Below are 13,948 nucleotides of genomic sequence, written 5' to 3' on the forward strand. Positions count from 1 at the left end.
ATTTTGTTTGGATATTAAAAAATCAGGTCCATATTCAACTCCACCTCTTAACTATATTTTTTACAGATCTAGATTCAAATCTATTGTTTAAAAACACCTGAGCTGGAACCAACCCAAGTTCCGACTACGATCTGCAACTTTTCAATGTAAAAAAAAAAAATTTATTTTATCAGGTATGGTCTGGATCTGGTTCATCTTATCCTTATATGGTCCGACTATGGTGTCTTTTATGGTAGGTCTGATTGGACCCAAGTCCGAAACTGGTACCAGCAACTTAAATGAAATCTAGGGTTTGGTCTCACCTGGGTCTGAATTGACACCCCCTACTCACAACCACTGCCGCTCCCAGTCCGAACAGAGTCCGCACAACTGGGTTCGGAGATCGGTACTACGTTCATTCCAACTACACCCTCGTTCAGAAGCTAAGCACGCTATACCTACCTCCTATTGTCTAAGGGTACTTTAGTCATTTAACACTGACGGACGACTCCGAACCCGCGATCGCCATCGACCAGCCTCTGGTGCAAGTCACTTCCTTCGTTCGCAACTTTCCCACAAAAAAAGAAGTCGTCGTCGTCGATTGTGCCTCGCCGACGATGGCCGAGAAACGAGCGCCGTTGGATCTGAACTCTCTCCTCCAGTTGCAGAGCAGCGACGAAGAAGACGAAGACGGAGCCGTCCCCCACCGGACCGTCGACGACATCCTCAACGACTGCGGCGATTCCTCCTCCTTCTCTTCTTCGTCTTCTCCTTCCTCGCCTCCTTCGGAGCTTCCCTTCCGCCCCCTCTTCCCTCCCAAACAGGACCCCAAAACCCTAGAAATCGCTACGCCGGGAGATGATTCCGCGGTCGATCCGGAGGTTCCGACTGCCGAGAGCCCCAAGTCGGACAGATCGGAGGACAAGACCAGCGTTATCAGCGTGCCGCGCTCGGTTTTCTCGGAGTCGCGGCTCGGTTTCTTGAGAAGGAAGCCTGGGGATGGAGAATTATCCGGGCGGATCGCGCCCGGGAGGGGCAATTCGCCGCTGCCCTCTCTGTTCGGAGGGATCAAGCCGAACCCTAGGCCCGGTGCCGCTCTCGCTGCGGCGACAGCCGCTTCGAGGTCGATCCCTACTCCGCATGCCGCCGCGATCAAGTTCAGGAGAAGTGCTCTTCAGAGAAAGATGGTCCCGGAGGACAATGCTTCGTCTGTGGCAGTGGGAGAAGAAGAGGAGGAGGAGGAGGAGAGAGGAGAAGAAGAAAAGGCTCAATCTGGAGGAGGTACTGAAGAATCGGCGCCTCCCGAATATTCTGTGGGTCGTAAGGGAGCCGATTCCGCTCTCCTTGACCGGAAAATTGATGGTGAAGATGCGAATCGCAGCAATGGGGAAGAAGTTGTCGAGACTTCTTTGAACGAGAGGGAAGATCATGGAATGCTAAATGGAGAAGTCCTTGATGCTTCAGCTTTGGCACCGGTAGAGGAGTTGGATCAAAATGGTGAAATCGATGTCATGAACGATTCACGCCCGGTGAGTGAGACCGTGGAGGAACGAACCTTCATGAATACACCGATAAAACGGTTGGAATCTATTCAAATGGATGAGATATCGGTACAGCCTGAGAGTGAATTCCGATCAGAGATGACAATTACGAATTCATCTAATGCTGAAGAGGGAGAAGTGGAGCCTGTGGAAGACGTTTCAAGAACAGATGCCGAGGAATTTGCAGACGACAAATCTGTTCTATCAGAAAGTAAGAAATCGTCGAGACCGCAGGGTAAGAGATCGAAATCATCGTTGAAGCCACTTGAGTTAGCCGAAGAGCTTGAGAAGAAGAACGCCTTCTCTGGGTTGCACTTGGAAGAAGGCGCTGCAGCTCAGCCCATGAGGCTTGAAGGTATTCGAAGAGGGCCGCCAGCAGTCGGGTACTTGCAGATATACACTGACAATGCTATTACTCATGCCATCTCTTCACAGGCATTCAGGCGTGACCATGGCTCGCCCCAATCACTGGCAGTTCATATGAACTACATTGCTGTGGGTATGTCAAAAGGAACCGTTCTTGTGATGCCCAGCAAGTACTCTCCTCATAGTGCCGATTACTTGGATTCAAAGGTAGCTATTGTTTCCCCATTGCTAATTATATCAACGCTAATCATATTGGAACACTTTATGTCAACCTTAGTTAAAGTAGAAGACATGAACATGGACAAAATTGGATCTTTGGAAAGCGTTTGACGGTTAGCTGATCTGTGTGCTTGATTATTTGTTATTTGGTAACTCACTGTTCTTGATTATCTATTTCACATGGAACTCCTAATAGCCATCCGTGTTCATTCTGGCACTTGGTTGCACTGATCCTGACACTGGACACTTTTGGATCCTCCATTTTCAGTTCATTTAACGTTGAAGGCACCTTTATTTTTTTTTGGGGATTTAAACATTTTTTACAATTAATTTTTGGCTGAAATTACAAGTAATTTTATGACTTTGCTTTGGCCAATTTCTTTATGCTTTTATTCTATGTAGTTAAAATCCCGCCTAGGTCACCTAGGGTAGGGATGCAAACGGACTGAATTCAGGTAGACAGAATTCTGATTTTAGCTGTTCAGACCCGATTCGGATCCTACATTTTTATGTATTTAGCTGATCTGAATCTGATCCAGTTTGCATCCTTAGGCACAAGTCTACTGCCTAGGAGCGCCTAGGCAAGTACCTAGGTTGGGTGAGGGGTACCAAGGTTGGTATTTTACAAATTTTTTATACTATTTAAAACACTAATCATGCTTTCTTTGAGTATTTTGAAATATTCAAGTTTTTCAGTATTTTTTATGTTTTTTATGTGTTTATTTTAAATAATTTTATTCTTTTGTGCCACTCTAGGTGATGCAGCTAAAAAAATATTTGTTTAGATGAAATTGAATGTTAAAAATGTAATTATGTTTAACTGTTTAGATTCATTCACAATTTTTTTTGTTGTTTAGCTTCATAAACTATGCTAAATATGTATTTTATACTTTTTTAAGGATTTATTGTAATTGTTTATTTTTTTTTTCTTTTTTGGGTCTCGACTAGGCTGACTAGTCCTGCCTAAGCACTGACTAGGCTTTTTAAGGGGGCTGGTGCCTAGGTGCCGACTAGTGCATTTGACTACTTAGCTTTTATTTGATTCATCAAAGTAAGAATCAGAAATAAATACTAGTATCTTTATTGATTTTTAGTCTCACACATTGTCTTGCTGTTGATGCCCTGTCAACCTAGATGGAAACCATAGGCACAAGCTTTATCTACCCAATCTGAATTCATATATGTGTGCAGCTTGATTTATTTGTAAAAAATCACACTTTGGATTGTGTTGTTTCAACTGAAAGCATGATTTTTCCTAACATAAAATTTTGATACATCATATGCTGCCCACATGTGCGTATGGTAAAAAACCCTAGGTGTTTCCTAGGACCAGCTCCCTTAACACCTAGGCAATGTCTACCCTAGAAACCTAGAATAAATTCATTGTTTCACAAATGGAAAATAAAATTTCAAAATATGCAAAGATATGAAAAATACGGAAAATTGCAAAATCATGATTCTGAATTTGTTAACATTGTATGTTAAAACATTTAATATATTCCTACTAAGTGCCACTCTTAGGTGTTGCCTAGCATCAAGACTAGCTTGGCACTTGACTAGGGCCTGCATCACCTAGGCGCATTTTAACTACAGAGGTGTATAAATTTAAAATTCAAACATGTGTGTGTGTGTGTGTGTGTGTGATAAGCATTGAAAACTTATACGTAATCATTGCATTACTTGACATAGAAATGATCACAAGGTTTTCATGAAAAGAGAGGGAGAGTGATTGGCAAATATTTTTCATTTAGTCGCTTAGGTTGGTTTGGGAGATAAGACTCACAATATCTCCAAGTACCGTTGTTTGACACACTGTCATATCCCTCTCTAGGTAATGTAGTTGATTTTTTAAAGTATCTATGATGTTAAGTAAAATACCGATCTTGATTTGTCTAGCGCTTTGCGTGGTTGCTGTCCTGTCTCTTCTCTACTGTTCTATCGATGTTACTGCTGTTAGTTGCTCTCCAATATCCTTCTGGCAATTATAAGAAATGTTAATTGGCCTCAGGTGTTTATGCTTGGTTCTCAAGGTGAAAAATCTCATTCACCTGTCACTTCCATGTGCTTCAGTCAACAAGGGGATCTGCTGCTGGTAGGATATGGGAATGGTGGCCTAACAGTTTGGGATGTGCAGAAAGCATCTGCAGCTAAAACAATAGGAGAACATACCTCACCTGTTGTACACACACTGTTTCTTGGGCACGATTCACAAATCACTCGTCAGTTTAAAGCAGTTAGTGGTGATTGTAAGGGCCTTGTTCTTTTACATACCTTCTCAGTGGTTCCTTTACTCAATCGTTTCACTGTCAAGACTCAGGTAAATCTAATTTCACTCTAAAAAATCCTATGGCAGTAAAGTTTGGTTTTGGCTAGTTATTTTTTTTTACTTAGATCACTTGTGTGCATTGAGAATTTCACTTTGTTGCCTTGCAGTGCCTTCTTGATGGTCAGAGGACAGGAATGGTTTTATGTGCATCTCCTCTCCTGTCGGATGAGTTCCATTGGCATGGCAGTGCTACAGTTTCTCCTGGTGGTATTGGTGGCATGATGGGGGGTGTTGTTGGGGGAGAAGCAGGATGGAAGCTCTTCAGTGATGGTTCTTCTCCAGAGGAGGAAGGTGTGGTTATATTTGTCACTCACCAAACTGCTCTGGTGGTATGAAACCTTCCTAATTTTGGCTAGCCAATCATACGTGTTTATGTTTCTTAAAATTTTATAAAGACACCATTCCCGTGATAGTTTTAACTGGATGTGTCTTTCATGTAGGTAAGGCTCAGTCCAAGTTTAGAAGTCTATGCACAGCTTCCAAAGCCAGATGGTGTTCGTGAAGGCTCCATGCCTTACACAGCATGGAAGTGTGTGATGAGCTCCCAAATATCCTGTCCTGGTAAGATTACATACACGTGGTTATCTAATTTCTACATGTTTGAGGCTTGTAATGATCATATACATAAAAGTAAAAAATTGTGTGGATGCAGAAGAATTGGATAAGGCTTCATTGCTTGCAGTCGCATGGGATCGAAAAGTACTTATAGCAAAGTTGGTAAAATCAGAACTAAAAACATTAAAAGAGTGGTTAATTGACAGTTCAGCAGTTGGTGTGGCATGGTTGGATGATCGGGTGAGTATAGATGGTCAGATTTCTTTTGTCACATGCAAGGCTAACATTAACAGTTGTGAGCATCTTTCTTTGTTTATTGATATCACCATGGTTATTACTGTCTTAGATGGGTCCTTGCTAAGAAATATCTTACATGGATAAAACTGAACACTGCACAACAATTTATTACAGATGTTGGTGGTGCTGACTTTGAAAGGGCAGCTCTGTCTGTTCACAAAGGAAGGAACCGAGCTTCATCGAACTAGTTACATTGTAGATGGCTCTGCTGGAGATGATATGATTGCGTATCATGCTCATTTGACAAATGTTTTTGGGAATCCTGAGAAAGCTTTCCATAATTCTGTAGCAGTAAGAGGTGCAACTATATATATACTTGGGCAGACACATCTTGTTGCTTCTAGGCTTCTTCCTTGGAAAGAACGTGTTAGAGTCTTGCAAAAGGCTGGTGATTGGATGGGTGCATTGGACATGGCAATGAAACTATATGATGGTCATACACATGGTGTCATTGATCTTCCAAGGACTACTGATGCTATTCAGGAGGCCATAATGCCATTTCTGGTAGAGTTGCTGACAGCATATGTTGAAGAAGTATTTTCCTATATATCAGTGGCTTTCTGTAGTCAAATTGAAAAATTGGAAGCTAGTGATAGCTCAAAAACTAGTCCTATTTACACAGAGATAAAAGAGCAGTATGCCCGTGTTGGTGGTGTTGCTGTTGAATTCTGTGTCCACATAAACAGAACTGACATCTTGTTTGACGATATCTTCTCCAAATTTACTGCTGTTCAACATGGAGGTAATCTTACTAGATAATCCTTTAGTTTCTATAGGTCTGTCAATGGCTTGGACATCCTACCATTAGGGTGCACCCAAACCAACCCAAATAACATGTAGTTGGGTTTGATTATATTGGTTGATAAAATGGTATTTGAAAGAATGTTTAAATCCTAATTTTACTTAAAAGCACATATAACACGTTGGGGCAGTGTTGTGAAAAGTGTTGAGGTGTAGCGAGGTGCTCCACCAAAAACCGAGGCGAGGCGTAAAGCGTAAGCCTCAATTTTTTTTTTGAAAACTTTAAAAAAATTATAAAAAAATATCTAAAAATACAAATAAATAAAGAAATGCTTTATTGATGAAATAACAACCAATAAGAAATAGAAAATCTCAAATAAGTACTAAAAAACATGAGATTAACATATAAAAGTAACTAAAAACTGATTATATAACTGGAAAATATATGAGATTAACCAAAAAAATTTAAAATTTACTAAGAAACTGATTACATAACTGAAATAACTGGAAAATATATGAGATTATTCTAAAAAATATGAGATTAACATATAAAAGTAACTAAAAAACTGATTACATAACTGGAAAATATATGAGATTAACCAACAAAAGATAAAATATACTAAGAAACAGATTACATAACTGGAAAATATATGAGATTAACCAACAAAAGTTAAAATATATGAGATTATTCTGAAAAATATGAGATTAACATATAAAAGTAACTAAAAAACTGATTACATAACTGGAAAATATATGAGATTAACAAAAAAAAAGTTAAAATATACTAAGAAACTGATTACATAACTGAAATAACTGGAAAATATATAAGATTAACATACAAAAGTTAAAATATATGAGATTATTCTAAAAAATGTGAGATTAACATATAAAAGTAACTAAAAACTGATTACATAACTGGAAAATATATGAGATTAACCAACAAAAGTTAAAATATACTAAGAAACTGATTACATAACTGAAATAACTGAAAAATATATGAGATTAACCTATGAAAGTTAAAATATATGAGATTATTCTAAAAAATATGAGATTAACATATAAAATTAACTAAAAAACTGATTACATAACTGAAAAATATATAAGATTAACCAACAAAAGTTAAAATATATTAAGAAACTAATTACATGACTGAAATAACTGAAAAATATACGAGATTAACCAACAAAAGTTTAAATATAGTAATATACTAATAAACTTATTACATAACTGAAATAACTGGAAAATATATGAGATTAACCTACAAAAACTTTGTTGATTATGTCTCTGAAATCTTGTTGTAATTTTTTTTTTGCGCCTTGAGGCACAAAGGGCCGCGCCTCAAGGCAAAGCACGCCTTTTGCGCCTCAAGGCGCGTTTTTGATAACACTGCATTGGGGTCATTTAGGTTGTGTCAGATATATCTGACAACAATCATATCTCATATCCAACCCAAATATTATTGGGGTTGTGTTGAGGGTTGACCTGAATGATATTTGTGTCAGTACTCTCATACCCAAATCCAGAAATTCAGGTTTGAGATGGATCAGTTACCCAGTGCTGATCTGACCATTGACAGCCCTAGTTTCTGTAACTCATGAAAGTTGGTGATTTATTATTCTAGTTCAATCTTCTTTCTTGTAACTCACTTGCGCCTCGCAATACTTGTTATCTTTTGCTCTTTGCAATTTGCTTCATTTAAAAAATTTATAATTTTAAAGTTGATGGAACTTTATTGAAATCCAATAGAAAAAGAAATAGAACAATTACTACAGGATGCAAGTCAAATGACCAAAGAGGCCTGATACAATAAAAATAGGCTGCACATAACTTCACTGTTGTATAAAAGAATCCAGTCCTGTAGGTTGTTATAAAGCCTCTTTTCCATCTCCCAAGGTCTGAGTGAATACAATTGATCCACCAGCTTCCTTTTCACTACGAATCTATTGAAATCCTCTTTCTTTTCATATATATTTTCCTGTTGGCTCAGTTACTTTTGTTCCTTGTAATACTTTGTCATTCTTTTTGGCTTTTCTTATTTATTTAGATCTTTACATCAAGCAAAGGAGAATATCCCACAGAAAACCCTAACTTGACCACTAAAATTTAGGCACATTTTTGGAGCTTCTGGAACCATATATTTTGAAGGACATGCTTGGATGTCTACCACCTGAGGTATGGATGCTACCAATGCTGCTGCATACTTGGTGGTGGTTCAAACTGAAATAGATTTTCATGTGATTATTTTGGTTTATTGACTTAAAGATAATGCAAGCACTTGTGGAGCATTACAGTGGGAAAGGATGGTTGCGGCGTGTTGAGCAGTGTGTTCTTCATATGGACATTTCCTCCTTAGACTTCAATCAGGTACTGGTTCTGCTAGTCCTTGTTTTGGTTTCTACACTCCACACATAAGTTTGTCACTATTGTTTCCTGTTGTAGGTGGTGAGACTATGTAGGGAGCATGGACTATACAGCGCACTGATATATCTTTTCAATAAGGGCTTGGATGATTTTAAGGCACCTTTGGAAGAGCTTTTGGTGGTTGCACAAGATAGCCAAAGAGGGGATGCTGTTGGAATTGGGTTTGTTACTTTCAACCTTTTGAAAATCACTAAGCATCTCTCTGCATCTTCTTGTCCTATTTCAGTTCATGTTTTTTGAAATTATTCCTAGATTGATGAAGACATGGAAATTTTGTGGATCATGATGTCTGAAGTGCATGAATATGTGAAGTAAGTTTTGGATGGTAACACTGCATAGCTTGGAATAGGGAGATGCTTGAAGATTCAAATTATATTAAAATGACTTTTGTATATTGATACTCTCTACTTATTACTATAACCATTTTCTAATGTTGGTAGGATCCTATCTGAGGCTCTGGTTTTTAAGCTAAAGGTATATAAAAAATGCTGCAAAAGCTTATATTCCTACTCCATAACGTGTTGCTAAAATTTGTTGCTTCCTATGATTTCGATGATATTGCATAAGTTTTCTCATAAGACACGTGGGCCATCACCATTCAAGCTATAAGTTGTAAAGAATTAAGGCCTTTTCTTCACTTAAAATTTGTTTCTTGTTGTATAGGTACAATTAATAACATTATTTTGGTATAATTGTGTCATGATGTTCAATAGTGTTATTGAATTTCTTGGAATGTTTTAGAACCTGCCATTCAACTCATTTACTTGCTTGAATTGAGCCGGATCACCCATTTACTGGGTCAACCCAATGAATGGATCTAGAACCGTGTAAGACTTGGCCAAGTCACAGGTTGACTTGGCTGAGTTATAGGTTTAGCTGAGTCAACACATACACACACAGACACAAATATGGGTGCTTGACTTTAATATCGTTGAGGGTACTATACTCGAATAATTCCATTCTTCTTCTAACGTTTGCATTGAATGATTTCTGGATCCAATCATACAAATGTTCAGTCTTTTTAGTGGATAAGATGTATCCCATTAAGTAGTTTGGTTGTGTATAGGTAGGCATTTTAAAAAAACCTAAAAGTCAATGGCCCACAGTGAACCAAAATTTCACAACCAAAAACCAATTTTTACATCAAAACAATTAGATTCAAAGCATGTATCTTACTAAACAAACCATGGGAAACACATCTACAAGGTATGATTGATTAAATTGCCTGCATCCATGACTTTTTACTGGAGAATATGGTATAGGTACCAAATTTAAGCCTGTTATAAATTATCTATATGGTATATATCAAGGATCTTTATTAAGCCCTTTCCTATTTGTTATAGTGATGGATGAGCTTACGAGATCAATTCAAGAAAATGTGTCGTGGTGTATGTTGTTTGCTAATGATATTGTTTTGATTGATGAGTCTAGAGCTGGGGTTAATGCTAAGTTAGAATTATGGAAACAAACATTGGAAGCAAGAGGTTTTAAGTTGAGTAAGAGTAAGACGGAATATATGGAATGTCGGTTTAGTGAGTAACAAAGTAGTGATGAGAGTGTAGTGAAGCTTGGTGAGCAAGAAATACCGTTGGATGACTGTTTTAAATATTTGGGATCTATCATTCAAAAGGATGGAGAAATTGATGGAGATGTAAATCATAGGATAAGGTTGGGTGGATGAAATGAAAAAGTGCAACTGGAGTGTTGTGCGATCGTAGAATGCCATTGCGGTTGAAGGAAAAGTTTTATAGGACGACAATTAGGCCCGCTTTACTATATGGTACGGATTGTTGGGCTGCCAAGAGACATCATATTCAAAAAATGAGTGTAGATGAGATGTGTATGCTTCGATGGATGTGTGGAAATACAATAAAAGACAAGATTTGAAACGAGGAGATACGTAAGAAAGTAGGCGTTGCATTCATTGAAAATAAGATGAGAGAGAATCGTTTACGGTGGTTTGGACATATTCGGCGAAGGCCTAATGATGCTCTAGTTAGAAGGATGGAGAAATGGAAAAATATATTAGTTAAAAGAGGCCGGGGTAGGCCTAAGAAGACTTGGATGAAAATGATAGGAAAGGATATGAATGCTTTGAACCTCACCGACGACATGACTTTGGATAAAAATGATTGGAGGAGAAGGATTCATGTGGAAGACCCAGAATGATTTTCTTATTTGGTTCATATCGCTGACCCCAATTATTTTGGGATGAAGGCGTTGTTGTTGTTGTTGTTGTTGTTGTATATATTTATTTGAAAGTTAACATGACTCTGTTGAGTGATCGAGTTAACCTGGCCAAGTCCTGGGTCTTTGGGTTTTTGAATCATGTTTTTTGCACAATTCTGTTATTGCACTTACTGTAGTTTTTTTTTTTTGGAACAGGTACAGGATGCTTGTCTATTTGAAGTATTGCTTTCTGGGTCTTGCATTTCCTCCAGGTATGTCTTCTACACTATGGCTTGATCAACTTTTTATTAGCTGAGCTTGTATCATTTTCTTTTTCTTCTGAGAAATAAGTGCTTGTTATGTGGTGAGTAATATCAGCCGTAAGCATTCGTACATAAGTCCACTCGATCGACAACCTAAATCTTTCATAATGAATATGGTATGACTAGAGTTGTCTTTGAGGAAAAGTAATTTTCATTGCTCATGAAAGGAGTGTGCAGCATGATATAGGAATATTTTTAGAATATGCATATTTTGGCATGGGAAATGTAATTTGATTTCTTTACTCCTAATACGGTTCATGTAAATGGGTGATTGCCTTATTCCTGTAGATATTAGTTACAAGGAGTTAATTGCATATAATGTCAATTTATGCCAATGTGGATTGTTTCGGTATAGCTAGAATCTTTTTCAGGATATCCTTATTGTTGTGTTGCATTGTTTCTGATAGACAAAATCTTAAGCCAAGAAGTAGGATTACAATTGAGATTCTCAAAAATCCATTTGAGGTTAAGGGATTTAAATGCAAAATATTTTTTTGTTCACGTCAGAAATGAAAACTCTATTAAAGAATCAAAAGAGAAGAAAGCGACACAGGTGATGACTGATGAGACATCATTGTGATAAATATATTTGCCAAGTTTCACGACCATACATGAACCTTAACAAGTTCACTGTTCACCACATATTTATACCCATAGCAAATTTTAAATGACAGTTGTTTCATGCATTAGTTTGTCACCACATGGACATTTTAGTGATTCTGTAAAGAATAAGTGACACAGTTATTAGCTGCACTTTTGAAATGCATAATATCTTTTAATGCATTTTCTTTTTAAGATAGCTAATATACGGAAATAACAATTAATGCATGAGACCACCATGCTATTTTCAAATTTATTAGGGGTATAAATTTATGGTGAACTTGTTGACTTCCACCTATGGCCATGGAAGTTAGCAGCTCCCAAAATACATAATGATAAGAATGAATGCAAAATTTGTCTTGACTATGAGTAGGAGGAGCAGCAGGACAGCCCCACTGTGCATATTTCAGTGAAGAGGTGCTCATCCAAAGCCATTTTGTTTAAGATGTAAGTATTAACTTCGTTCAAGGATAATTTGCATGATGCTGAATTGTGATAAATGTTAGTCAAGCTTAAAAATAATGTTGGATGACAAATTGGCAATACTTAAAGCTAAGTACATGGTCAACTAGTGCTTTGCATACTTAAAGCTAGGCAATACCAGAATAATGGTTCAACTTCAACACATGCACAAATGAGTCTTCTATATTCAGAAAATTCTTTTGGAAGGAAAAATTGTTCTAACTTGTGGAAGATAACATATTGACTGGGGTTAATAATGAGCAATACTTGGCTTGAGCCATGTGCACTGAAACTATGAACCTTTCCAAGGCCTAGAGATCTGGTTGGCGTCCAACCATAAACCCATAACGTTGATGCATGCTTTTTCATCCAATGCACATTGGCAATTCTTTAGGGAAAATTTCTGAGTTAACTTGATCAAGTGAGGTACATGCTGCATTAAGAGTCTCAAATTCTATGGAAGTTACATTAGGTAGAAAAGCAACAGCCAGCATTGGGACTGGTACTATCAGCATTTTTTAAAGAATCCGTTATGTAGATTGCATAAAGTTAGGTGATTGGAAGGTCTAGAATGAATATAAAAAATGTTCTATCACTCATACTGGCATACATGGCTAAAAAAGAACCTTGTGTGTGTACCTTTAAAGTAAGCATATTATCACAATAGGGAGATGGGCAACCTTGGTGAGCCAATTGGTCTGCTAGTCCATTGAGGGTCCCCTCTATTTTGGTATTGCCTAGTCTTCCATTTGAAGGGAGAGTGGAATATGAATGTATATAATATTTTAACATTCAACTTGGAAGCAAAAGAAACTCTGCAAGCGACAGACGGAGGACACTACAGAAAGTTGCCTTTTTACTGCAGATTCTTTTCATTACCACCCTACATAAAATCAAACAATCAATATGACAAATTTTGAAGCCCGAACAACAAGACCAATACTGGAGTGATATGCAGGGCGCCCAACCCAGACCATCCTTGTGATGAACCTTTTGATCTGATCAGTGCCCTGCTTAGGCCTAGAAAGGCTTTTCTTGTCCAAATTATTGATATGAGTTGAAAAAAAAAGTGGGTTGATTTTAAAGAGTGAAGCCTAGATTCCTGTGTTGACACGCTGAAAAGGTCAGTTTACTGTTTTATTCTAATTATTTGCAATGAGTTTTTGTGTATTCTGTTAACATATATATATATATATATATATATATATATATATATATATATATATATATATATATATATATGATCTTTCATACCATAATACTTGATAGGGGTATTATGGTCTTTTCACATAATACCCGATAGGGGTATTTATTTTCTTCTTTTCATTTTTTTTCTGTATTTCTTTTTTCTTTTCTTTATTTTAAACCACATAGGGGGGCCCACCATAGAGTCGTTGGGGCCCCCAACGGCTCTATTGGGAGCCCCCCCTTGTGGTCCCTTGGGTATATAAATAGGGGCTCTCTCCCCTTGTGCTTTCTATGTTCTTAAGAGCTCCTCCTTTAATAAAAAGGGTATATCTTTTTTATGTGTAGCCTTCTTGTAAGGCCTTTTCGTATTATCCCTTAGTGGATTGTCTCTTTGTGTGCCTTTGTGCCAAGTCCATTGTTGGACCTTGTGAATGCATTTGCATTCTTGATTCTTCCGCATACTTCATTACATGGTATCAGAGCCCCTCGTTCCTTGTAAGGTGAAATCGTGACTCTCTCTCCTCTCTATTCTCATACTTATTGGAGCAATGGAGGCCAAGATCGACCTATCATTCAAGCCAAATGGCAAAAATTACATGATGTGGGCGTCCGCAATGGAGAATAACCTCAAAGGAAAAAAACTTTGGGGTTATGTAATGGGGTCCGTTGTGGAACCTCAACTTGAGCTCACCAAGATTAAAGGAGGTCAAGAAAAAGCTCTTGAGGGAGATGCTCGCTTCAAAGCAATTGAAGACCATCAA

At 37.7% G+C, this 13,948-nt stretch overlaps 1 protein-coding gene across 1 annotated transcript in view; it reads left to right on the forward strand.

Moving 5' to 3' along the window:
- The first annotated feature begins 568 nt into the window (after nt 1-568).
- The window catches only part of SETH5 (transducin family protein / WD-40 repeat family protein), a 30,623-nt gene continuing 17,243 nt past the window's right edge, over nt 569-13,948 (forward strand). Inside the window, exons 1-10 of the mRNA XM_090009088.1 lie at nt 569-2,093; nt 4,114-4,422; nt 4,539-4,760; nt 4,872-4,992; nt 5,084-5,226; nt 5,398-6,025; nt 8,132-8,196; nt 8,287-8,388; nt 8,464-8,606; nt 10,831-10,886. Of these exons, the coding sequence (XP_089865214.1) occupies nt 597-2,093; nt 4,114-4,422; nt 4,539-4,760; nt 4,872-4,992; nt 5,084-5,226; nt 5,398-6,025; nt 8,132-8,196; nt 8,287-8,388; nt 8,464-8,606; nt 10,831-10,886 (3,286 nt within the window). The 5' untranslated portion in view covers nt 569-596. The remainder of the gene's footprint in view (nt 2,094-4,113; nt 4,423-4,538; nt 4,761-4,871; nt 4,993-5,083; nt 5,227-5,397; nt 6,026-8,131; nt 8,197-8,286; nt 8,389-8,463; nt 8,607-10,830; nt 10,887-13,948) is intronic.

The sequence above is a fragment of the Nuphar pumila genome, chromosome 6 (genome assembly GCF_984573655.1).
Source record: "Nuphar pumila chromosome 6, dmNupPumi1.hap1.1, whole genome shotgun sequence".
Lineage (NCBI taxonomy): Eukaryota > Viridiplantae > Streptophyta > Magnoliopsida > Nymphaeales > Nymphaeaceae > Nuphar > Nuphar pumila.